Genomic DNA, 26,795 nt, shown 5'->3' with positions numbered 1-26,795 from the left:
TAAAAAGAAAAACTTGATACATGTGAAGTAAAGCCATTTATGTAAAATACATTAAAATGAATTAACTGCACATTTAAGTGAGATTTGTCAACACTATCTCTGAAAGAGTCACACTGTCAGCTAAAAACTCTGACGGAGTCGACGAATTGCCAAACTACCTCAATTTATATGATGTTACTCTGAAGGCCATATTGTAGCTCGTTACAACATTCCCAGAACCAAGTCCAACTTCTAAGAAATAAAACAAAGTCTTTCAATATCACCTTCTAAGTCGTGAAACAATTCTGGTACCACCAGCTTGTTAAAGCATTCATTCATCTTTTCTGGGTAAAAATTTAAAAAGTGGATTAGATTAGAAATCTATAAGTGAATATTTCTTTTCAAAGGATTTAATATTTAATGAGTTATCCTGCTTTCTTTACATGACTGTATGGCTTTAGATTTATTGTTTCATCACCAGGAAAAACTACTGAGAGCGCAAGAGACCTCAGCTAAGAAAACGGATTTTACGTCTTATTTATTTTATCAAGTAAAGCGCTGAGCCACAACAAACAGACACTAGCATCTAGATGTGGTTGTGGTGAATTGGAAAGAATGTAAACTAATAAAGTTAAACACAACTTTGACTCTTAGATGAGGAACTTAAGAAAGTTGGGATCTTCTTTACATTGAATCCTTGCTTTACTCTACTTGATCGGGGACTGTTTTGTTTTTTTAAACACTAAATCCAGATGCTAGATTAGTGTTTCCGGGTCCAGTTTTGAATTCTGATACGAGTTTGAGCTGAAATCTTGAGTGTGGTTTGCTCTCCCACAGCTCTGCTGACAGGTACATGTTCTTCATCAGCCTCCAAGCACTTTAATCCCTCAGCTTGTTCTTCCTCTTTGTAGATGTCAGCACAGCTTGGGGAGTTTGCAGCTGTCTGGTCTCACAGACAATGTTCAGCAAAAACAGCTTTTGGTTCACCGCAGGTTATACACCTCTTACATGGGCTAAAATATCCCTGAAATAGATAAAATTATAAAACAGGATTTCACTTTTGAAGACTAACACACATTTTCAGTCTGTAAAAAGTATATTTCCTTTTTACTGCTAATTATTAGGTTAAAAAAAAGAAGAAAATCTGCTCAAATGAAACCAGCAGGTGTCAATGTTTTTGCATGGACAGAACAGCAACGCTTCAAAGCAACTACTCCTAACATCAGTGCTTAGGTTTTATGTAACAGTCTAATCTCCAGCTCAGATAAGCAGATAAATACAGGTGAAACAAAAGTACGACATATGACATTTTATGCTTTGTTGTCATTCATGTTGGAAAAAAAAGCCAACGTTTTTGTGTCGGAAAATGGGCGTGTCGACGAATCTGTATCTGATCTCTGATGAACATCTTTTCCTAAGAATGAGAAGATGTAACTTCGTTTTGTGAAATTTCCTTTGAAGGAATATCAAAAGTTGAAAAACAAAAGCTCCTTTTCAACATTAAGCTGAAACGGAGATGTGTGCTCCACCACGCTTATGATGATGATCCTGATTTGGGATTTAGCTGAATTCCTACAGTTATCAGTCTTAATTGTTCCTTATTCCTGAATAAATGGAAGAAAACTATGGTATTGACTACAAAAACTTGACAAAAAAAGTGATGAGTTGCACCAACTTACTAATATCTCCAGTTAAGATATTACAAGATCTCCAGCATTTCTTTTTTTGTTGTTGTTTTTACAAATGCCCACAAACTTTTCTAAACTGAAGCAAAGGGATATAAATAAATGGTCAATATTTTTCCGTAACGATGTAGAAGACTTAAGAGGTGAAACCCTTTAGATCAGATTTTATTATGTAGAATAAAATAATATGTATTGTCATGGTGTAATTTGTCCATTCAAGGTTGAAGTCACCTAATTTTATGGCCTGGTGAAGATCAGGGGACATTTTATTATGTCCTAATGTGTAAAACCTCAGAATTAAGTGGCGTAGTAATACTAAGGGCTTAAAAAGCCAAATATTCTCACCTTTATAATTATCCAAACCTACTTGGAGCACCTTAAATCATGGCAGGACGCTATAAACTCATAAAGTCTACACAAGAGAGACAAAAGGGGTAAAAGTGGTTTTTATTAACCACGGTGGGGTTGTATTAATTGATCCAATTCCCCTGAGATGCAGAATTGTCATTTCATGACGCTCTCTGCAAAGGAACAGCAAAGGGTAAGGGAAAATGTGACTTGGGTGCTAAGTGGAAAGGCAAGAGCAAAACAAACAAAAAAAACAATGTGAAGGTTTCGATTGCGCTGAGATAGAAAGCAAGGACAGTAAAGGTGCAGTGATGGATGTGTGCCATAGTATCGATGCACAAATGTGTTCTTATAGCTCCATCGTGAATTATGTATTAACAACCTTACTCTCGGTGGAAACAGAAGCAGAGAAGTGGGTATGGACCAGAATGTCAGCCAGAGCTAAAGGCTCTTTGGCGGCCAAGTGGATAGAAACACAAGGTTTGCAAAAGGTATAAAACATCCTTTTTAAATGTAAGTTATAGCCCAGTAAAGACTTTGACAGATTCAGTCAAAGGTATTATTTACAGTAGAATCTTACAAAAGTAGCTTATGGTTATGAAATGGAAAGGAACAAGGAACCCTATTTTCAAAAGTTGTACAAATAAAAATCTAATATGTTCAGGGAGCATTCGGTCTGAGTAAATCATTTGCTGCAATTCCCGCTGCAGGTATGTCAGCCAGCTTTGTAAAACTAGAGACCAAAATTTTTGTCCATTCTTGTTTGCAAAATAACTCAGTTTGCCAACTTGGATTGAGGAGCAGCTCTGAACATAAATTATTAGAATCTGCAGTGGATTTATGTCTAATTTGGACTGGACGAACCGAAGAGATGAGTACCTTTAACTAGACCATTCCACTGTAGTTCTGACTGAATGTTTGGGGTCGTTGTCCTCCTGAAAGGTGGATAATCTGTGTCCTTTTTTATGCTCTGTGCAGCTTTTAGGAAGCTTCCTTCCAGAATCGCCTTGTATTTAGCTCCATCCATCTTCCTGACCAACTCTGTCTCTGCTGTTGAATCCCCACAGCATAATGCTGCTGCTGCTGCTGCCATGGTTTTATCCTGGCGGTCATGTACAAGTTTTTTTTTTCCCTCAGTTTTTTTCTCTTCAAATGTTACTTCTGGAAATGTGAAAAGTAGGATTGAGCGGTATCGAGATAAAAACTGTAATTTAATTTTGGTTATTTTAAATTAAGAGTAATTAAAGGTTTCCACTGAAACACAGGCTAACGGTATTGTAGATCTGCCTAAATCATGAACAAGGGTGATGTTCAGGGTTTACTAGGATGTTGGGGTTTGTCAGTCCATTATGTTTTTGTTTTGTAGAAAATACAGAAAACTAGGTTATTCGTGTTATCTGCAACTTAAAACCTTTTCCGGGAGGACTGGACATTGTCTGTTTTTTTTTTTTCATTTAACTTTTTGGGAGCAATTACTTTTATTAGGTATTTTAAGACACTTTGATTTAATTCAAATCATACAGAAAGCCAACCTGGAGGTCACTTTTTCATCTTTTGCTGGTTTTCTCTTTCTGGCACCATTCACAAAATTTTATTCTGCTGTAATTTAAAGCATCATTGGCTGACTTTGATGCAATCTGGCTGCAAATCAGTAACCCCAAATCTGAAACCATGGATCTTTCCTGAGAAGTAGGGCATGTTCCCTTTATTTAAAGGAGAGTCTATTTCAGGCGTTGCAGATTAAGTATCCTGGTATTTATTCAGGTGTGGCTCTAAAAAGGCAAAAAGCAGAGGTTGAATGTTTGATATGTAAAGCTATAACAATGTGCTCAGTGACGATGAATAGAGTTGAGCCATGAAAACATCTTGTCTTGCCAGACTTCTCGCTTTCACCTGTGTTCCCTAAACTTTGGCTAAAGAGGAAAAAACAGTTCTGGCACCTCTAGGGAGTGTTTACACAAAAAGGTTTCCATCTAGAGAAATTCTAGGCACATTGGCAAACATTTTTGGGTTGACCTTTAAATTTGCTGGAAGGATTTGATGTTATGCTCTATTCTGGTCTGGAAATGACAGATGAGATTAACACGTTCTGGTCGAAAGTCTTTAAACCGCTGAGTTTCTCTCTTTTTTTTCCTGTGGTTTATAATCAGACCAACAATTCTGGGCAATGCAACCAGATCGACATATGTTTCTATTTATAGGTTCATACAGTGAAGGAGCAAAATATTCAATGATAGAGATCATACAATATAATAATTTGGTTTTTTGGCCTTCTTAGTACACAATGAGCACAATAATAGACAAATAGGAGATGAAAGAAATGGCTATAGATGACGTGGAGAATTCTCCATTCTCCATGCTGAGTTCTTGATGTATGAGGTTGAAAGAGAGTCAGTGAGTTGAATTCATGAATTCCATTTATTAATACCAAAATACAGTTGGTCCATTTTTCATGCTCCCTTTAGGAGTTAGCAAGACAAAATGGCAACCAAGAAGAGTTTGTGATCTGCTTTGTTACTCTCTATCTAAGCTAGGGCGTTCCCTAGTGTGTCATTTCCTTTAACCCTAGCTCTCGTTTGCATTTCCTAACATGTCATTTCCTTTAGGTTTAGCTTAGCAACTAGCTAAAAGAGACAGAAGGAAAACACAAAATTATTTATTCTCAACAATGAGCTGTCCTAAGCTCCCTAAATGATTCCCAGAGCCCTAAATAATTTTATAGTATCTATAGAATTAAATTTATGAGGTTTTATGGAAGATTTATGGACCAGGTTATGTGCAGTACAATCTCACATCTTTGCTGTTACAAAAATAATAGAGTGTCCTTTTGGAAAACTGAATTTGAAGTTGAATTCATAACAGACGTTTGGACAACTCTTTCCTGGTTTTATGCTCTGTGCTTCACAAAAGAATAGGAATTAAAGCTGCAGTTCGTAGCTTTTATAAAAAAAATACACTGTTTACATAATTGTTAAAACTATTTCTATGTGCTGACAGGATGAGACACCTAATAGGTGAAGAACAAATCAATCTCCTCTGCCTCCTCCTGGTGGTCCTACTGCTATCTGCAGAAATAGACCATTCTGCCTGAAAGGACCAATCAGAGTCACCCTGGTGTATGCACTTCCTATACCCTCCCTCTTGCTTTCTGCTAAGCTACACCTGGTCCCCCAGAGAGGCTCGATTTATTTTATTTTATTTTTTCACAGATTGTCACATGTTATACTGTCACGACATGGAGACAGCTTGAGCTTAAGCTGTCAGCTTAAGGTAGTGTCAGTGTTGCATTCAAACAATAAGATATGTCTAAATTAATAGTGATTGCTTAGTTTCTGTAAAATATTTCCATGAAGCCGTCTAACAAAAATGTTAAGTTGTAACTTTTTTTTAACAGTTGCTGCTTTGAAAGCAGAGTGAATGTATCTCCCTCACAATCCCACCGTAACCGTTACATTTATGGAGAGTAGACTGTCTTTTGTGGCATCGCTAATGGTGAGAACATAATTATTTTTCTGCTCTGCCTGTGCTAGCTGTGTGACGGGACAGCTGTGTAACTTCACTGCGTTTTGCGAGGTGTTAAACTTCGAACCTTTGTGTTTGAACTGTGCTTTGGATCTTAAAAACCATCAATTATTATTATTTTCCTTAGAGGGAACTTGAAGAGCACTACTCACACTGTACGGACAGCTTAATTTATCATCATACCCAGTTTGTTCTCTGTTATTTAATTTGTTTAAAAGATTTTAGCCCTTTGATCAATAGTAATGTGATCATTGTTCCTGAAAATAAAGAGTAATACTGAGGCTCTTCAGTGCTGCAGCATTATAACTATGGTTTCAGACAAGGTCCTTGAAGGGTCACTATCCTGTAAAGTAATACTGCGCGCTCTTTTTGCCAGCGATTGCATCACACAGCCGACATAAACAAATAATTAGCTGCATCTGTGACTAGTTTTCTTTATTATTCATCTGTAATCGTAGAGCAAGATGGATTTGTGTTTACAAATATTTGAAGGGGAAAAGATCTGCTCACCAGCTGGAACCTAAAGATTGTTTTTGTGATCTGTGGAGCTCGTATCTGTAGTCAGTATCTCACCTGCGGAGCTAGGCTGAATCACATTACTGCTGTTCTGAAACAATTTTATTCTGAAAAACTATAGAAAGGTTTTGGCGTTTGCATATACAGTAGTGGTTATCTACATAGAATGTTGTGTGTATTTATAAGGAAGTCTATTACTGTTACCTATTTCTGTTGCATACTGAAGGACAATTACATAAACTTTTTACATTTCAAATTTAACCTCAAAATGTAGAAGAAAAAGAAGCCAGATTCTGCACCTTGAAACTGAGTCTCTCATGTAAAGGTTTCTGAGGATTGAAGAAACTGTGGCTTTAGATGCAATAAAAATTCTGTTGTGATATAATAATGCAAAAATATTATGGATACACCTTTTCCTTCGGAGTAGAAACAATGGTTAAGCACATGTACTTATTTTGCTTAAAAAACATTTGCTGATTAGATTGATGGAGCAATTTTGACCGTTTTCAAAAATTCATTTGTGCTTTTGATATAGAATTGACATAATTATCTGATTCCCCAAGAAGATACAGCGAAATAACTTAGATACAAATAGATTTTTTTTTTTTGTTCAACATGTGCTTTATCAAACATCTAAAGGCTGTTTGAATGTTCAGCTCATAGCTTGAGATGGAAGACATAAACATTTATATCATAAAAAATATACAAACTGAAACAATTATTGTTTTCAGAGGACATGTGTTGCATGTTTCTTCAGATATAGGAGATAAAACAGGGCTTGATAGGCGAGTAGCTTTTGTCAGACTGTCACTCTCGCGTCACAGCTGGGCTTGCCTAAAAAAAATAACTGTGACTCCTTCATCTGTCTCTCAGCAGCCTGCGTCCACAGTTTCCGTGGTAACCAACTGCTGCACTGGTCAATTTTGGGATAATACTGTTAAAAAAAACCTTCCTCACACCATTATTTTTATTCCTAAACCAGTTTTGGTTTGTGATCAGATCACTTTCCCATCAAGATAGGCAGTTATGTTAAAGTTTCAAATATCTAGTTCTTGCTAGATATCCTTGAGGTTAGAGATCCTTGTGAGGTTAAGGGAACTGGAGGGAGTCCTCCATTTTTAATATTCTGTTCTCTATGCCAGTACCAATGGCAGCGAAACAGCCCTAAAGCATGATGCCATCTCTACCAACAGAAGCTGTTTCTGTGTCCTGCATTTTCCAAAATCTCAAAATATTTTTACTATATGAGTTGCACATGAGTGCATATTTAAATTTTTCTGCGAGTTTATGTTCAATGAATGAAAACTGAACAGAAACATATAATTTTCACTCTTGAGCGCAACGTCTTTGCTTTACTGAGGTCAAATTGCAACTGTAACTTCAAAACTGTGTGCATCTTGGTGCTTTAACCATCAGCTAGCTGCCCCAGCAGGTCCCCCATCTATCACCGAGGCCTAATTCAATCAGGGCCGACATCTCAATCAGCAGTGGGTTGGCTGCTGCTTCTGGCCAGTCCCCATGCCACCGGCGGCAGCTCCAACACACCGACGAAGACGCGTTCAGGAAGGATGGAAGGAAAGCGGAAGGGAACGAGTGCGGGCGTAGTTAGAACGAGATGCCAGTGAACAAGTAGTCAGGGTGTGAGAAGTGGGGGTTAAAGGAAAATCAAATGCTTCGGCTGCCACTTGTGTATGTGTGATGTCTGTGTTTTTCTGTGTGTGTTTTGTGTGTGGTGTGATGTAGGCCATGTGTCTGACCATACGTTTGTGTTCCAGCTCCGCCTCAGAGGACCTGGGCTGCAGGCGTGGAGACTTCAGCAGGAAACACTATGGTTCGGTCGAGCTGGTGAGTCCCACCCACAATGCCCCCATCAGCCTGTTGCTCTCTTTGCTTCTCAGTGTGACCACTCCCTCCCTCCACTAGTTATTTTATTTTATGATCTCCCCTCCCTTCCTATCTGTCTCTGAATCTCTCTGCCATCCCCTCCTGTCTGTTCTCGTGGATGGACAACAGAGGAGAGGGGTGGCTGGTGAGTCACGACACACTGGGTGTGGTCCGTAGCCACGCTCTGCCGGTGTTCATCACAACAGGTGTGCCACTCGCTGTGACGTGCAGCTCCTCTTGCCTCCGTCTCCAAAATTCTTGCCTTTTTTAACTCTGCTGGTCTAAAAGTGCTGCACAATGTGGGTTTTTGTGGTTGATTACTAAGCTGTTGAGTCACAGTTGCCATAGGGGATTGTGCGTGCGGGTGTGCGTGAGTGTGTGTGAGCGTGCATCACTACTAAATGTGAGCTGTACATGCTGATAGCCTGGAGGGGGAGGAAGTCTGTAGAGTGATTGTGCTTCCTACCAGAGACGTATTGAGGGTCTGTCCATGAGCCCCACACACCATGTGGACGATAGATTAGTGTCGCGGAGAAACCACATGTTGCCCTATCAGCACCAGCAGACAGACGCTTCATACAGGGATGCTGCGTGAGACGAGAGCGCATGTGATAAAAGTAGATAGAGAGGGAATATGAGACACCATGATGTCACCAATAACCTCACATGATCCAAAGCCACCACTACTTTTTGCATCAAGCGGGTCTCTAATGGATTGCTAGACGTGGGCTGTGGTTTGTCCTTAATCTTGAATTGAAGAAGCAGAAAGCTTGAAAGTCTTATTTGTGCCATCTTGATGTATTAAGAATATGACATGAAGAAAAAAAACATCAAGTTTATTTTTTAAATTGATAACATTATATAACATACAGTATATACAGTATATATATATATATATACAGTATATATACAGTATGTACTGTATATATACTGTTACACTGTTACTGTTATATATACTGTATATAGGTCATTAGTTAGAAGCTAGCAACAATACAAAGATATTCACACCTTTTTTTGTCACGTTGCAATCACAAACTCAAATTAATTGTGTTGGGAATTTTCTGGCATACCTACACAAAGTAGAGCACAACTAACAGTAAGGATATTTATGATGAGTCTAAACTTGACAGAACCGCCTTCCATTGAGTATGGAGTTTAACTGGGGTTAGATCATGTAAACACGAATTTTAAAATCTATGTCGCAAATAATCAGCTGGATTTAGTCAGAGACTTTGACTGGGCCATTCCAACACATGACTGTGCTTTGATCTGGATCTCTCTATTGTAGCTGTGAATGTTTTTTTAGGACTGTTGGTCTGCTGGGAGGTAAACCCCAGTCTCAATTAATTTGCCGTTCCTGAAGAGTTTACTTCAAATACTAACTATGAGCAGCTTTCCTGTTCGTAGTTATAGGTCGGCAGTCGTGCCATAGTTTTCTCCTTTTTTGGATGATTAATGTAACAGTCCTCCAGGGAATGGTCAAAGTTTGGTAATTTGTTTTATACATATAAAAAAAACTTTCTTTAAACCTCTACACAACTTCATCTCTGACCTATTTTTGCATTCTTTGGTTTTCATGATGTTGATTGTTCTCTAATATTTTCTAATAAACCTCTGAGGCCTTCACAGAACATCTGGATTTATACTGAGTAAATTCTGCACAGGTGGACTCTGTTCACAAATAAAGCGACAATTGGTAGCATTGGGTTTTATTTCAAGGTATCATAGTAATAGGGACTGGATATAAAAGCATGGCCCACTTTTCAGAAAGTAATATGAACACCATGTCCCATTTTTCTTCCACTTTACAATTATGCACTGCTTTTTTGTTGGTTTGTCTCATAAAATCCCAAAAGGTTGTATTGAAATTTGAGGTGGCATTGTAAAAAAAAAGAAAGAAAAAAAACTCAAAGGGTGTGAGTAGTTTTATAAAAGACACCTTAAGCCTTTTTTAAAAAAATAATCTATTATCCTTTTCTGGGATAAAGACATTTTTTTCAAGTATCCAATTAACATCACATCAGCACAGATGCTAAGGATGAAGCCGAATTACGCCATGACAGAATCCATGCTGCTCTGCTACACGGACAGCCTGGCAGGGATCAACTAAAGCCCACTGAAGATATGGTTGCATTCAACCAACATGACATTTATGGATCCTTTGGGTAGTTTTGTGAATTTTATGAAAATCCAATGACAAATATGCATGCCAAGTACAGCAGGGCTTGGGGGTTTATTACTTTCTTTGGAAGGAATTGTTTGTTGTCCACGTCGTACCTAATGCACCAGAGCTCATTCAGCTTAAAGCAATATGCACTCTAAACTCATTACAAAAACCATTTCCCTTTTTTAAATCCAGACAAACAATTACATTTCCTTTCCCACACGAAAGCAAAGATTTAATTTCACTTTGAAATCAAGGCTCAAAAATAGAACGTATGCTTGGCGACACGCGGTTTTCCTCCCTGAGGTTGTTTCTGATCATCAGTGTGGGCTTATCAAGCCATGTCATTAATTTTCCATTACCCACCTCCTCCTCTAATAAACAAGCCACACAGACTCTTATCCCGTCAGTAATGACGTGTGTTAAAAACAGACTCCTGCTAGTGAGGATTATTTATTAAATTTGTGCAGGCCTTGTTATGCTACCTGCATATATTTGAAATTCAAATACCATACAAGTGCTTCACCATTGATGCTGTGTCAAGAAATATGCTGATCAATTGATATCCAGACAAATCACATGAACTTCTGGCTGATCACTGCAATAATTCTTCATGAAAAGTAGAGTACAGTTTCTGCAGGTATAGTCCTACTAATGGCTGAAAGGTGATGGTCTAGAAAATAGCATTAACATCTTAATGGAGAAGGTGAAATGTTAGGGCTGTCTGAACTTACATACACAGAAGCACAATTGAAAACAGAGGCATATCAGCCATGCTCGCAAAAATATTCTGCAGCAACCAGGTAACATCTGGCCTTGCAGAGGTTGATAGAAAATCCCAAATCAATCACACATAATGTGTCAGTTCTGCATGTTATTCTGAATATGCTGTTTTTATTTATGAAAAATCCACTTTTACTTTGGAGGTGATAACACACTTCCTTAAAGTTAGTATTAGTAGGATCCACAACAAGAGACAGACGTACCGTAACAATTTGAATCAAATTATCAGGCAATGAGATACAGGAACATACAAATTTTTACACTCTGTGACAAATAATATGTTTCCAAAAACAAAAGCTTCACACATTTGATTCTAAAAAAAAGTTACTATGTACAGTCACTGCTTAAAGTAAGGTACGACCTCTTTATATTTTGGGGGTTTATTTTTATTCAAGAGATTTGGGCAGCTGTGTGTGTTTTTACAACCTTTGCCATTTTGGCTCAGTCTGTGTTGTCTTGGCACTTCAGGCATACCATATGGAGAAACTGGCTTCCTACATAATATGCCAAAGCAGCTTTGATTTACAAAAGGATGTCTGAAGATGGTGTTCTAATTGCATCATGGACTCCATTCAGCATCAACGTAGACAGGTCACATAATAACAACCTTTGTTTGAATGACTGTCAAAGTGCGTCAGTGCATTGACATGTGAATGTGGGTGTATGTGTAGTTGTGCATGTGGGCAAACACAAGCACAAACACCCTCCTGCCCTCTGGGAGGCGTTACAGAAGCCTACGGACCAGAACCACCAGGCACCGGAACAGCTTCTTTCCCACAGCTGTCACGCTTTTGAACGCCTCCTGACATAAAACATAAACTATAAGGACTGTACTCCCCTATCCTCTCATACAACAATAACACATGGACTATCCTCACACACACACACACACATCACGGACTGTTTTCTTCACACACACATACAACCTGTACATTTTATCTGCCATTATTTATCTATAATCCATTCCCTAACATTCTTGTATATTCTGTATAATCTGTATAATCTGTGCATATAGCTCCCATATTTATATTTATACACAATATCTATATCTCTTGCTATAACCCCTTATAGTCCATACATACATAGTCTTGTACATCTGTAAATAAATATTATATCTCGTAGAGCACTTCTGGATAGATGCAAACTACATCTCGTTGCTTGTACTTGTGACAGTGCAATGACAATAAAGTTGAATTCTATTCTATTCTATTCTATTCTAAAAGTAAGTGTTTTTGTGTTCAGAAGGTGTATGTGAGTGAGTCACCTGAAAGTACACAGTTAGTGGTAAGGATGGCAAAATGCATGCAACACTCAGTACCCAAGAGCTGCAGAGGACAGGTGGACAGACATAAGGCACCACCCCACAGCAACCACCAAGAGACGGGCTATGAAGCACTGAGGTAGCCCCAAAGAGGCAAAGAGCCTCGAAACCTCCCAACCCTCCCACGCCGCCATCTTCTGTCAGGCCTGGGATCCAGATCCTAAAGTAAGCCAGCGCCTGCAAAACTCCCAGCACCAAGTAAGAGAGATGCAAACATGCCGCACTGGCTTGCTGAGGTAGGTGGAGCTCAGAAGAACCAGGGGAGGAAGGGTACAATACCACCCCACCTGGTGAGCTAGCTTCAGAGAAGTTTAGAGGGAGGGATTCCCACTGTAGTCTAGCTTGGCCCCCCAATCGCTCACAGCTAACCCATCACAACCCCAAGAACTATAGAACCTGACATGAGTCCACCAGCCCAGGACATAGCATTGTCGTCCCCCCCAAACTCCCAGTACTTTCTTTTCACCATGATTCAAACTGTTTACATGGCATAAATTAAATGAGTATGTTGTCTGTTCACATTAACCGCTTAACTGGCACCTCTAAAATGCTTACATTTAAATCAGTGGGGTCCATGAGGACACTGGTATCCTCATAACAAATAAGGGGTTTAAAAATTTGCAGCAACTATCTCCTTGAAGACATATAGGAATAGAACCAAGAAGAATTCAGCTTAAATCAGTACATTATGATCACAAAATAGCTACAAAAGCTCTGCTCACCACAACTTACATAAACATAAGACAAAACTGACATTACTGTCAAAACAATGCTCCAGACCATCTGTTAGCCCATTTGCATGCAATGTGACTGCAGTTTATTACTTTTAGTTACAACTACAAAACACTTTCTGGTCTGTTTCATTGATTTTCAAAGTGTGACTCTTGCATTGCACTACTTTGAAATATTTATTCCAAAGTCTGAAAACCACTGTGAGATATTGATTTAGAGCAGGGTGTTCCTATTAGGAGAGACCAGCAAAAGCCAAGCCATGACTCACCTTGTCTGTTTGTTTTATTTTTGGCATCATGGCAGCAGCTGGTAGCCGTTGCCAATACGAGGATGCAGCTCTACAGACACCATAGCTGAAGCAGATGATATCATTCACTGTCGTCTTCACAGACTGAGATGCTTTAAAAATATAGCCTTTACCGGTATGTTTGTAGTTTCTGTATTTAGACCACCCAACATAGTTTAGTAAAGATACTCGAGTCTCCTGAGACAGGTCGAAATTAAGTCAAAAAACAATTACTGACCAATATTTTTGGGAGGTCGGTAACTGGCACACATGAGATACATCCCAATAATAAGATAAGACTTTTGTAATATTTTAGGGGTAAGTAAGAATCTTAATTTTTCTGTTTTCACAAATGTTTTACAAATTGCAAGTGTGTTTTCTAGATTAGCATTCATATTCTTTCACTGATCTGCACTCGCTTGTCCATGCAGAGTCGTTAGCAGGCCAGCGCCCATGTTTTCCAGTTGTTGGGTGGGAGACAGAGTACATACTGGACAAATCAATCACACAGAAACACACAAAAAACATACACTCATGTCTGAGTACATCTCTATTCAGTGATTAATCAGACTTCTCTGATTCATTAAAAATGGAAGAAGCTGCAAGTAACAAATTAAATCATTTTTTTAAATCACCGGAAACGTTTGGAGCCCCTGATGTAAATCATGCTATGGTGTTAACACTTCCCAATGACTGCAGCAGTCCTTAAAGCCAGTCTGTTTTATCTTTTTGGTTTTTGTGAAGCACTTTGTGGATTTATCTGTGAAAGATACTGTGTAACTAACCTTTACTGACTATTTACTTCATTTAATGGTTTAGAATTTATTTTTGTCTGCAAACAAATAGATATTAACACTAAAGTACTCAAATTTTTGTTCAGGATTTCAAGATGTTTGCAGGCAGAGTGGCCATGCATAGATTACATTCAATGGTTAATAAGGAAAGAAAACCATGAAAACATGACCTATTAAAGTAGAACTACTTAACACCCCTATTTTAGATGGAGAGAGGAAAACAAAGCACAAAACACCAGCTAAAACTGAAACTGCAGACCATAACACCTTCATTCCATCGTACTCTAAGGTCTGTGTTAAAAAGTTACACTGACCTGCATTAGTTTTACTGAAAAAAAAAGAGCCAAATTACCACCGTTAACCTATAGCCAAAAATCAGCTCAATCTATTTTAAAATCATTTTCTGGCACACTACGTTTCAAATGACTTTTTTATGAGGGAGTGGTTCTGCAGCGTTCATTTAGAAACTGACACTTCACAGCACCAGCGTTTTTCTTGCCCTGTTTTTTGTTTTTTTTTCACAAGGACCGCCCTAAGTTTTTTTTTTGGTCACCCCAAACCACAAGTCAGTTTTGCTAAGCGGAACTATAAGGCAGCCTTTGACGAACAGATAAGACATTTAAACAAGGAAGAGAAAGAGGATAAAACTGAGCGGAAAAAATTATTGTAACTTCCAAACATTTCAACTCTCAAGTGGTCAGACAAGGAGAATTAAACAGCGATGGAAACTAAGGTGGGTTTCTGCCAATGAACGTCTTTGTAATCAAAACATTTTGGATGCATGGTGTGGTAATGTAGTATATTGCTTGATAGCATCATTTAGGTCTAATTCACATTTTTATGCATCCTTTTTGGGAGCAGAAAGAAGGTCAAAATGGTGCTGCTGTTTTTGTAATTTGTGCCGCATTTTATTCGCATGAGGATTTAAAGATTTAAACTGAATCAAGTCTAAAGTAGTTCAAAGAACAAAAGTAAAGTATCTTAATAAAATGAAAGCATAAAACAGGTTATTCAAAGTACAGAAGCAAAATTTACAATAAATCATAAAAACTTACATAAAAAGCTGAAGAGACAACACTTATGGTTAGGTGACCAGCAACCATATATTATGCATTTTACCATATATGCTTCAAGGTTTGTTAGATTTTTCAACTAAACTTAAAGATCTAAACAACCCCAGTGGGCAATGGTCATAGGAAAATGGTTTGGTTTCAATAACTTGCTGATTTACTGGTGAACTACTGTGAGATCATAGGCAACCAGGAAGCCCCATTCTGGACATAGAATAGGATCTTGCAAAAACCCATTGCTATACAATATATGCTGATGGAGTTGATGCCTAAATAGATTTAGGTATGACAATACAATCTCAGGAAAAGATCTGACAGGGCCAACACATAATACACAAGTGTATTATGTGTTGGTACTCGTGCAAAATAAAACAGGAAGTAAGATTTCAAAAGAGATAACACGGTAGCTAAAGTCCACAACTCTAAACAAACAGCCCTATAAAGTAAATTAGAAAAAACAAGCAAATCAACACAAAGTTCTTAGCCTATGATGGATAAGGATCAATTTCAGCCACTGAATCCTGCTGTGTCAGGACGCTATCAAATATATTGATTGATTACTTGGAAACAAGACCATATTCAATGTTGGTTTTATTAGGTGTTTATGGAAAACCTACAAATTTAATATTTTATTTCTCAAATGCAGTAGGGCTTCATAAACTGTAAACAGCGCTTTAGTCTTGTGTTAATAGAATATTCCAACCAGCTTTAGCACTAAGCTGACACTTAGCCCAATATTCTTCACTTTGTATGTGTCTGTTTGTATGTTTGTATGAGTTGCTGATGGTCATGTTTTTTTTCTCTTAGCTGCATCAACCCAAAAGGGCAACTACTTCCTTTTCTTACTACAAAATAAGAGTCTGAAACACAAATGCAACCGAGACACAAGCTTTTAGAACTGAAATCAATATTATGGGGTTACTGGTTTTTCCTCAAGCCACAGTCACATTCTTACAGTAGCTGTTTAGTAATTTGAATATATGATATTATTTGGAATATAGACATATCGTGGGATTTAAATAACACAAAAGTCTAGTGGCACAAAATCTCTTTATATCCCTAGTTATGGTCTTTTTGCTAAACAGCAGACGTTTTTTAAGATCAGAGGTTTAATATATTAAATTCTGCACAGAATTGAAGAAATCGATATCCTGCAGCCCTTTTCCACACAGAGTCACAAACTGGCTGTCTGCCTGTATTACATGCACCAGTTACTCTCATTAGCACAAACGAGGATCAATTAAATCTGTATGCCAGCACACGCTCAGTTTTTTGTTTTGTTTTTTGTTATCATGCTTTTATTTTTTCAGGAACTTTTTAATTTTTGTTTTTAACAGCATGCACTTCATGATAGAATCTGCATTTAAAGACAGCACAAAGGCAGCCCCCCATGTCCAGTGGCTACATTCACTGAAACCACCATACATCCACTTTCAGAAGCTTTATTGCTTTGAGTACCTTCAATGAAGCCGGTAACGATTGTCACAGCTTCATCCTGACACGACAGCTTTCATTTCAAAGAGCTTGAAATGAAAATGTTCCACCGATGAAGGCAGTGACAGCGAGGTGGGCGCTGGCTGCATGAAACACAAAAACAAGGAAAGTGTTGGAGGTACATCTCTTCAGACGACACTCTCGTGTTGATTGTTTCTGTGTGGGCATGTAGGTTTGTCTCCGCGCTGGCTGATGTGCGGCAGCGGCGCCCGGCGACGAACGGAACCGAGGCTGCTGTCAGAGCCAGCGTGTTTGCATCTTTTGAGGAACGCTGTATTCAGAGTTAGCTGTCAGTCTTTCACGTCGACTGGTGAGCAGACGGCTCCACTCCCACCTGCCTACCAGTGTTACTGTCATCGCCTCGGAGGCTTTTGACTGCACTGCCACTTTGAATTTATTCCCACTCTCAGCATGTGTGGACCACACTGTGTGTTGCTGCATCTGCTTGTGTGTTTATTAACCACATAAATTAGGATCAGCAGCAGCGGCGACTGTGGATACAAGCCACAACCTCGTATTAGAAACAAAGTGAAGTGTGTGGTTTGTTTTGTTCCCTGATGTTGACCAAATACAGTACTCACGCCTTGTTGCCATACAAACAAACTTGCCTCGTCTTTACTTAAATAGTTTTTGTACATTCACACTCCAAAAACTGTTAGATTAATTTGTCTCTCTAAAATACCCTTCATGAGTGTGTGGGTTTATGGTTTCCTGCAAGCTGTGCATGATGTACCTTCCACAGTCACCCAATGACCACTGACCTAAGTTTGTAAGTAGACATGAGTTCACTTTTTTTGGTCTGCATTAGAGTTCGATTGAGCCTGAAATGTCTTGCTCCGTCCGATGATTCTGTGAAAGGTATATTTTTTCTTGAATTCTTTTAATGTCCTCGAACCGTTGCCTGCATGCCTTAAATAAACCTTCACAAACAAAGTGATGCTTGTAAAGTTTTTTAAGCGTAGTTGACAATGATTGGGGTTTTGAAAACAGTTTTTTCATTATTATCATCTACCACACCTTCAGTAGTTAAAAAAATATCCTGCTGTGAATGCATATCCAAACAACTTAATTGTTTACATTTACTGCCGTCGACTCTTGTTTCTTCATTCCACCTCTGGCTTTTCTGTGAGACATCACCAGATCAATTTGCTAAGGAGCTCATACATGGCGCACATCTGCGTTGCTCTGTGATCCAAGACTTCACTTAGGCATTTACACATTCCTCGGGGCCCTTAAAGCTGCTGCCCCCATTAGCGAGAGCAGAGGGTCGGTCGATAGCCTGATGCTTTCACTCCTAGTCAGAAGATTTTTTTTTTCTTTTTTTTGCTGTAATGTGAAATGCATACAAATTATTGAGGTGCTGTCAGCTTGGCTGCATTGGTCTCTTTTTACAGGTTTTAATCAGGCGAGCATAGCAGCTAAACTGCCAAACAGCTTTTTTTTTCTTTTTTTGATTTCACAAGTAATTGTTTCCTTTCGAGGGGTGTTATTTCACCTCTACTTCATGCATTTTATCTCCTTATTTGCACAGCATTAGAGAGCCTCTCTCTCGCTCACACACGCACATCAGTTCCATGAATCGACAACGGTTTACCTCCTGGCTTGAAGATGTTAGATTGTAATCATAATTTCCAGCAAAGTCCACACAAAGCTGTAACAGCAAGAGCTAACAAGAGAAATTTGTTTATCAAAAAGATTGATCCTGTTTGCTAAAGAGCCGTATAAGTAAAAATAAAGGAGCTGGGATTTGCGAAAAAAAAAAAAAAATGTTTGTAACGCAGATTACTTTCTGCTCAGTCAATATGTTCTTGAGAGTTTGAAAAGTTCATTCCCATTCTGGAAAATACAAAATCCCTGGCACCCAGTGATATTTAAAGACTCATAACTCGGGTTATGTATTCATAAATTCGACCAGGTATTGTGGCTTTTGCGTTTCTAGAACTTCCCAAGTATACAGTATGTTTGCGGGTGGGATTGTAGGGTTAAGAGGTTGCACATAGCAAGTTCCAGCAGCTTGACTGATTCAGTATAATCCTTAAAACATATGATAAACCACCTGTTATATCTCATAAACACCAACTTTATTAGTATGTCTTCCCACGCACCTCATCTGCTGTGTTATCTCTAAACCAGCAGACACGTGTAATGTTCCAAGAGGAAAAATCCGAGTTAACGGATTTATGATTTTTAGTACTTTACTGATGTGATGCAAGTTCAATTTCATAACCAGGGTTATGAGCCTAGACTAATGTCATATGAGTAAAGTGCTTCAAATTCTGAATCAGATGTCTGCTTCTTCTAGAATTAGTTCCTTGATAGATGATTTTTAAAAAAATAGCAATTGTGGATCCAAGAATAAAATAATAGGAATCGCATAAAAACCAAAAAAATGACAGCAAGCTTTTTTTGGTCTTGTTTGTCTCTGTCACTAATTTGATTTGCCACATTTCATTTCCTGCTCTGAATGCAGCTCATTATTCTGTATATTCTTTACAGCCTGAGTCATTGGATTGTCTGTTTGACACCCTGAGATATTTATGTCCTCGTCTCAGTCAGAGACTCCTGAACTCCCGTTCCATCGTCTTGCCGTCTAGCATTAAACAGCTTGGGTTAAAAATATTCCCCATCCTGTCTGGTTTCACAGAGTCTGAACCATTATAGTTTTTAATTTGACCTCAACTGTATTTATTGTGTGCCACACATTTTAACTTTTAATCTTTCTTTTTACTATATGTGTAACTATATCTCAAGGTGCAAGATCTTGAAGTGATAACAGTGATCAATATATATATATATATTTTTTTTTATTTACTTTTTTTTTTCTTTTTTTAAATTTATTTATTATTTTTTATTTTGAGTCCGCCACATAGTGTGTTGTCTGGTGCTCAAATTGTAAGCTGCTATTATTGTTAGACCTGGCCTGTTTGAGACACCGATGGATCTTCTACAGCTTCTTAATTATATCAAAAGAAACTTTGAGAAACTGACAGACAAAATAAAAGAGATATGTGAGCACTATAAGATGCTATGACAGGCTAACAACACTGATAGTGGCAACCTGTTTGCCTCCTTTAATGTAGGCTTTTCGGTCTGCATTAAACCATCTCAGGCCGGTCCAGTCTGAACTAAATAATTCCCCACTGAACCATGTTTTTTTCTAAAGACAGTCATTGTTGACAGAATTATTTATTTGCAGTCAGAAAATCTAATTTAAACCAAAACGGAACCTTTTGTCCGACATGTAAAACACGGAGGTGGAAAATAAACGCTACACATCACCATGAACACACCATTTCCACTGTTAAACATGGTTATGGCAGCATTCTAATTCAGATTACATTTATACTTTTATTTCACTGGGACTTAAAAACTGGTCACTTGTAAATACGGATGGAGCTACAAGCCGAAAAAGCCTGTCATCCTCCGACCTTTCTGCTCTCCTTCCAGTCTGACTGAGCTTACAATCCTGGTAAAGTACTTGACAAAATGTAAAATTGTGGAACAGGTACCACTTAATTTGCAAGTCATATGGACCAAAATCTGGATCTTTCCAGTTTGGTGGATAAATCATAGCATTGCATAAGAATCAACCCACCAGTGTTCTGTCTGAAAGCTCCATTTTTTTAATAGACCACATGTTTTCTAAAGCACTGCATTGTACTGAAGATTGAAGCAAGAGTTATTCATACAAGATGTGCCATGGATGGGGCTTAATTGTGCCTTATGTAAGTTTTTCTATGGGACAAATAAATGGGACTTCTTTTTTTTTTTTTCATTTTCTCAGCCAGAGGCGTCTAAAGTAGCTTCTTCCACTTCCCATCTGGATTGCATTTGTAGAAAAGCTCAAACACAACAAAAAGGTTTCTAAAAAAAATAAAGAAAAATTTTAAATGGAGACTTGAGATATGGAAAGGACAAAAATACTTTTTATTATGCTTCTTCTCTCTTAAATGCCTTTTTCAACGAAGTGCTTTATTTATTTTAAATTCCCCTTCTAATTTTAATTTCTTCCCACATCCTCATCCTAATTTCTTTATTATTATTATTATTATTATTATTATTATTATTATTATTATTATTATTATTATTATTATTTGCCATCTCTGCCTGTGCACCTGCCTCTCTTCTCCCCCTCTCCATTTCCTCCCCGTCTTCCTCCCTTCCACTCCTGCTCAGCTGCCTCCTTCTCTATGAGGGTTGTGAGTGTGCATGAACAAGCCCAATGATGAGACCCAATTATCTATCAGGGGATAGAAAGATATTGATTTGATAGCCTGACCATAATAACCAAATGTGTTTTAAATTTGATTCTGTTTGTAAATTGTTCCTATTGCACGTCAAAACTGAAGCTGCTTAAATGGGTGATAGTATGCATGTGGTCTGTCTTTAAGCTAGTAGGGTCTCTGCTATTTGTTTGTGGATTCTACTTTATTGGGTTTGACTTTAGTGCAGGTTTTTTTTTTTCTTAGGTTTTGGTCGTATTTACTTTTGCCCTTCTTTCATGGGTTTGCCCATCAAGATGGCTTAAGTTTTAAATTTGCTACAGAAAGTCTACACAGGTGAGTTAAAATGGTTAAAATAAAAGTACCTCAGAAAATTAAGAGGTGCAATCTTGAGGTTATATAAGTTTACATAGCCTTAAATTAATTAAGGGTTTACGGATTCAATACATTTTTTTGATTTTTTATCTTTTTATTATTAATGTGAGAGTTAAGAACTAAATCACCTGAACATTTGTGAAGCAGATGTTGGCTGCTGATAGACTGAATGCCGAAATTGCATCTTTCTGTTTGTTTTTTTTTAGGCGAATTGCACATTAAAAGTATTCATGATTAAAAGTAGTCAGTTATCACCTCATTTTGATAATTTTTATTGGGCCGCATAGCCTTTTGCGATCCACTGTGCATGTAGTCTGTGCCTCTTTTTCTTATTTTTTTTCCGCCTTGCCCCTTCCTGCTACTGCTTCTCTCGCCAGATACACTGAGGTGTTTTATAGGTTGTTTGTTAAAGTGTAAAAGCATAACAGGCCCTTCTCTTCTCCCCTGTTGCCTCTTCGTTGCCTCCTTCAGCCCAAAGAGACTCATTGGAGTGCAGTGCTCTCCTCCTTGGCAACACTTCTGTTAAGATTTAGAAGCAGAGTCTGTGTGATGTATGTGGGTGCGAAGACCCCCACACAGACTTCCTAGAGCACTTAATCCCTCTTTTCTCCTGACATTTTTCACTTTTGAAACTCCCCCAATACAGACGATGTGAATGCTACAGTTCAACACGCTGGCCCGAATGCACACTGAATGTTTCCCCCACGAGTGCAGCCCGTACATGCACACCCCCACCCCCACACGCCCCCACACACACGCACACGCATAGGGGAGGCGGCTCGTGGCTTCGTCTGAATGCTGCACCGGGTTCCCCTCCATTATGCTGCTAGTGGATGCTTCATGTTGCAGGAGGCGAGAGAAATGGAAGGAGATGGAGGCCTACAGCATCAGAATTTACTTTCCCATTTCCGCACACACAGACACACATGCCCACACCCCTACACGCATTTGGATCTCAATAGCAAAGCCCATTGAACCCCCCGTGAACGCAGGCAAACACAGCCACATACCGCCACACCGGTAATTTATTTGTTTTCACCCGTATTAATATGCATCCGGCAGCAAGAGAGTGCTGCGTTTTCTGCAGCTTCTTGGAAGACGCAGCTAATTATTTCAGAGAAAACCTCTCTGTCGTTTATCAGAGCTTCACACCTGCTGTAAGCAGGCTCGGCTCTCAATCTGTGGGATTTTATTGTCTCATTATGGACCTCGGGGAGGAAAAGCGGCTACTGCTTTGCTCGTGTGCACGGCCTCAAAGCGAAAACATCACATAGATGCAAAACAAGTCATTGTTCGTGCACTTGAGCACGACACTCCCATCTCTTTGTCCCGCGACGCACTGCTTTAAAGTAATGCGTATCAGCGAGGGGCTTGGATCGTTTGTTGAGAGAGGAGTTCAGGGGGATATTTTCATGCTCCCGCATGCAAAACAAAAAATGTTTTTCTAGCCTTTTTAATTAACCTTAACGACATGCTCATTGGCTTTTACTTGGTAGTCACGTTTGGATGTTAGGTTCACGACTGCTATGATTAATGAATTTTATTGAAAATACTGGTTTTCTGCTTGAATTTATTTTTGATTCCAGTAAAATCATCAAAAATGTGTCTGAGCACAATAGATACCATGAAGGCTGTCTAGTCAAAACAGGTCAGAGAAGGCAATTTTGTCTGTTTTTGAAAGTTACTTGTTTAGAAGAACAGTGATTTCTAATAATGTGGTCCATTTCTGCTTGAAATTTTGAATTTCCTAGTTCCAATCTGGGGAGAAAAATGCTGGAAAGTTGGTAGTTCCTCTCGAAGACAAACATCAAAATCCAGTATGGCTGCCAAAGTAGATTATTTTTTTCACTCTTCCTGTTACAAGGGAGTTTTTCTTTCCACTGTTCCCTCATGCTTTCTTGAGGGATAGGTGCCAATTTGCCAACAAAATGCAGTTAGCTGAATTGAATCAGCTACTGTATATGTTGTTAGTGGTCTAACTAATTGATCTTTGCTTGTAATGATTTAGCTCAGTGGTTCCCAAAGATTTTCTTATGGCCCCCCTATGGATTACAATAAAATACCCCTCCACCCCCACCAAAAAAAAAGAAGAAAAAAATCAATTGGGCACACACATTGTACAACCAGACATAAACCTTTACACATATTTTGTTTTCAAACTCCACTGAAGTTTATTTCACACTTCAGGTCTCAACAAAACAAACTACAAACCATCTTTACAGTGAAACACTTTTGTGTAAGTGTTTGTTTATTGGGTTTTTTTTTCATTCATCCATACCCCCCCCACCCCCACCCCCCACCCCTTGCAATGGCACTGCGCCCCCTCTAAGGGGTGCACCCCACACTTTGGGAACCACTGGTTTTACTAAACAAAGGGAACAAATTCCTTTTTTACATATGTGCAATATTATAGCACTTACGTCTTTATCTATATCTTTATTTAGCTGCTTTTGCAATTCCATTTTGAGCTAAATAAATCTTTGCCTGCCAAAAATCAACAATTCGTGCAAAGGGACACTCGATGATTCAGTTTCCTCTTTCTCAGAAAAGAAACAGAACAGTTTTAGTTCTGTTTTTCTATTATTACTAATTGGAATAGTGGCATTTGTAGTTGAGATTAACATCTGATAGTTTCTTAGCAAGAAAGTCTAAAGTCTGTTCACCAAACATTTATAATATTCTCACTCTGATGCTGCGTTTATGGGTCAAAGGTCACTTGGACTATTTACTACTTTCTCATTCAGCTGAAACATCTTTGAATAAACATTAGGCAACCTCAATCTTTATTATTTTCCCTTTTTTTATCTTTGTCTGTCTGTTTGTGTGAATTATCTATACATTATAAGTATAATCAGTTTGAGATACATTGGAGGGTTTTCAAGCACAAATGACCACATCAAAACTTTGACTGAGCCCATAACTTTGACTGAGCCCATACCAAAATGGCCTTTGTTTCATGCTTCAAATCATTGTCCTGCAGGATAAAGAAAAGGCAAGTGAAGTCTGCTTTACAAAGAATTTGACTGGTTAATTAATTAATCATTTAGGAGGTAAAAACATTTTGTTTTTTGGGGGTTTTGTTTTTCAAATGAAACCAGGTTGGTTTGGGAAGCTTTTTCTCCTTAAATAAAAACCTCATTTGAAAACTGCTTTTTGTATTTACTTGGAATATAATTGTCTAATATTGATGTTGTTTGAGGTTCTGAAACATTTTAGCAAAAGCCACACAAGAAATCTGTGAGGGGACACATTTACATAGAGCAATATATGGAAAACCTGAACAAACGTGTTAAAACTGGTCAGAGGAAACCCCACAGTACCCTACTTAACCAACAGACGAACTACTATTCTTTATTTGTCCTTTCTCACATAATCTGATCAGTTTCTGGGGGCTGGAGAGGGCTACATCACACGTAAGCTGATTAACAACGTAGGAGAGTGTATATTTGTTTAAGCTATTTTGCTGTAGATGTCACTTTTTCATTCTTTTAACACAAGATTACAGCTGAAGTTTTGATTCTTTTGGTGCTTTTAGCCAAACTTTAGACTAAAATTAAAACCTTAATTTTTGCTTGGAGACGGAGTAGCTGAATCTTCCTTTTTTATATGATCATATGCTAAACATGATTAGGTGTTTAGACAGCTTCATGATACATTACAGTTCTGCTCCCTTCTCGTTTTCCTGGAGGGATTTGCCATCCGAGCATCAAACAGTGCGTGCAAGGATCCAAATCACTTTTTTATTCTCTTTTTTCTTTTTTGTACTGGCTCAGCGGCGACCTTTGTCAGTGACGGGAACAAAATTGTGCTCGACAGTCGGGAGGGTCAAAGAGCTAAGAGCAAAGAGAAAGTCATGAGGAGAGGAATAAGCAAGGGATTAAAGAGTTCGTTGCCTAGCTACCCGGCATCAGTCAGTGAGCTGGTGGAGTTTAATATGTGAATATTAAAATGAATACTTAAATGGAGTAATTTTTTATTTAAAGATACAGTACTACAGATTTTTTTTTCAGGGCTTTGGAAAAAATATGAAGCTTTTTCACAATTAGTCAATTTGAATTGTGCAAAAAGTGGGCAGAAATTTATAACATAAGCCAAGAAAAACTCTATTGTTCCTAGAAATGGAAATTTGGGTCACATAATATAAATCTTAATCATAATAATTTTTAAAAAATAAAATGTTGTCTGCACTAATGAGTTAATTTATTCTTTCTCTGGTTTAAATCCAGTCTGGAGTTTGCTTCAACCTCTGTAGGGGACAAAAAGCTTCACCTTCCATCACATCAATGTCCAAAACATACATACATATTATTGATTGAAATAAAATTATAGTCATAGGTCTATTTGGCTCAGTTAAAGTTCAGTGTTGGGCAGGTAATAATTTCTGGTCAAGATCCAGTCTGACCAATGAGTTTTAATTATTTTTACAAAACCGAAAGAAAAGAATTGCACCTTCTGAAGGTGAAAAACTATTTGAGACACATCCAACATTACATGTTTTGTTCAATCTTGTAATATCCCTGAGAAAAGACATTAAGTTTGTATCTGTAACAAAAGTAGACATTGTTGCAAGGCGATGTACATATTATCAAGAGACTTAAGCTTTTTTTCTATACTTTGCACTATTAATAGAGCATAAATCTTGCTTCAGACACTTAAAATATATTAATCATTATCAGAGTGTACAAAAAAACATTTTTGAAGCTTAAATAAACAAGAAAGCTACAAGTGAAAAAGCTTGGTTCAATCCAACAACATACCTGGCAACCATTCAGTTAAAACTTTCTTTGTTTTTGCTTATTCGATCCATAAAATGATAAAAGCATATATATATGGGAACTGGCGACTCGTCCAGCCCTTCTGCAACACTGCAAAGATAAGCAGGTTTAGATGATGGATGAATATTTCATCTGAGATTCTTCCCTTCCCCTTTTCATGTTCTCCATTAGATGAGATGTTGATAGAAGCAACGTTTTAAATCAACACTGGCTGCTGGGAGCCTTCTGTGCACCACAGTTAATACATCTTTCAGTCTGTCAGGGGAAATTAGCAATTCCAAGTATTTCTTACCTGAGGAAAAATGGAAAAGGAAAAATAAACTGTTTCCAATAAGACAGATGGAATCAGTGGGATAAGTCCTAACAGCATGTAAACATCCCCTCAGAGATGTTCAGTCTTTCAAATACGGCATACTTCTTTTCTCTAATTAATCACAAACACAAACGTCAGCACAGACCTAAAATACTAAAAATTGGATTCAGAGATCCTACACAGTCTGGGAAAGTATGGAATTTGATTTTAATATTTTAAGGCGTCAAGAGTGTGAAAAAAATGTTGAAAGAAAATTGTTTTTCCAGAATTTGTTTCTCATCCATATTGTGTCCTTTCTTTCCTTCCCTTTAGAGTCCCTTATCACAATATGACCATCTAAAACAAGACCTGCTTGTTCTTACAACTACACAGATACATTATTTCTTTCATCCCTTCATGGGCTGTCCAGTTTTATTCTCAAAGCCCTCTCTCTGCTACAGTCAGGTTAGTTTGGGAGAGACAGATAATAGGGCTGAAATGTTGAGTTTTATCATGGAGTAACTACAGATATATAAAGCAGAGTAAAAATGT

At 38.1% G+C, this 26,795-nt stretch overlaps 1 protein-coding gene across 8 annotated transcripts in view; it reads left to right on the top strand.

Moving 5' to 3' along the window:
* garnl3 (GTPase activating Rap/RanGAP domain like 3) overlaps positions 1-26,795 on the top strand; it is a 79,850-nt gene that overhangs the window by 23,356 nt on the left and 29,699 nt on the right. For 6 of the 8 annotated variants that reach the window (XM_023338165.1, XM_023338160.1, XM_023338162.1 and 3 more), the window contains exon 2: positions 7,826-7,895. In XM_023338165.1, coding sequence (XP_023193933.1) covers positions 7,826-7,895 — 70 coding nt within the window. Of the gene's footprint in view, positions 1-7,704; positions 7,740-7,825; positions 7,896-14,633; positions 14,748-26,795 lie in introns of those variants that run through there. The other 2 variants (XM_023338163.1, XM_023338164.1) reach the window with 2 other exon arrangements.

The sequence above is a fragment of the Xiphophorus maculatus genome, chromosome 8 (genome assembly GCF_002775205.1).
Source record: "Xiphophorus maculatus strain JP 163 A chromosome 8, X_maculatus-5.0-male, whole genome shotgun sequence".
Lineage (NCBI taxonomy): Eukaryota > Metazoa > Chordata > Actinopteri > Cyprinodontiformes > Poeciliidae > Xiphophorus > Xiphophorus maculatus.
This window is presented reverse-complemented; position numbering and strand designations above follow the sequence as displayed.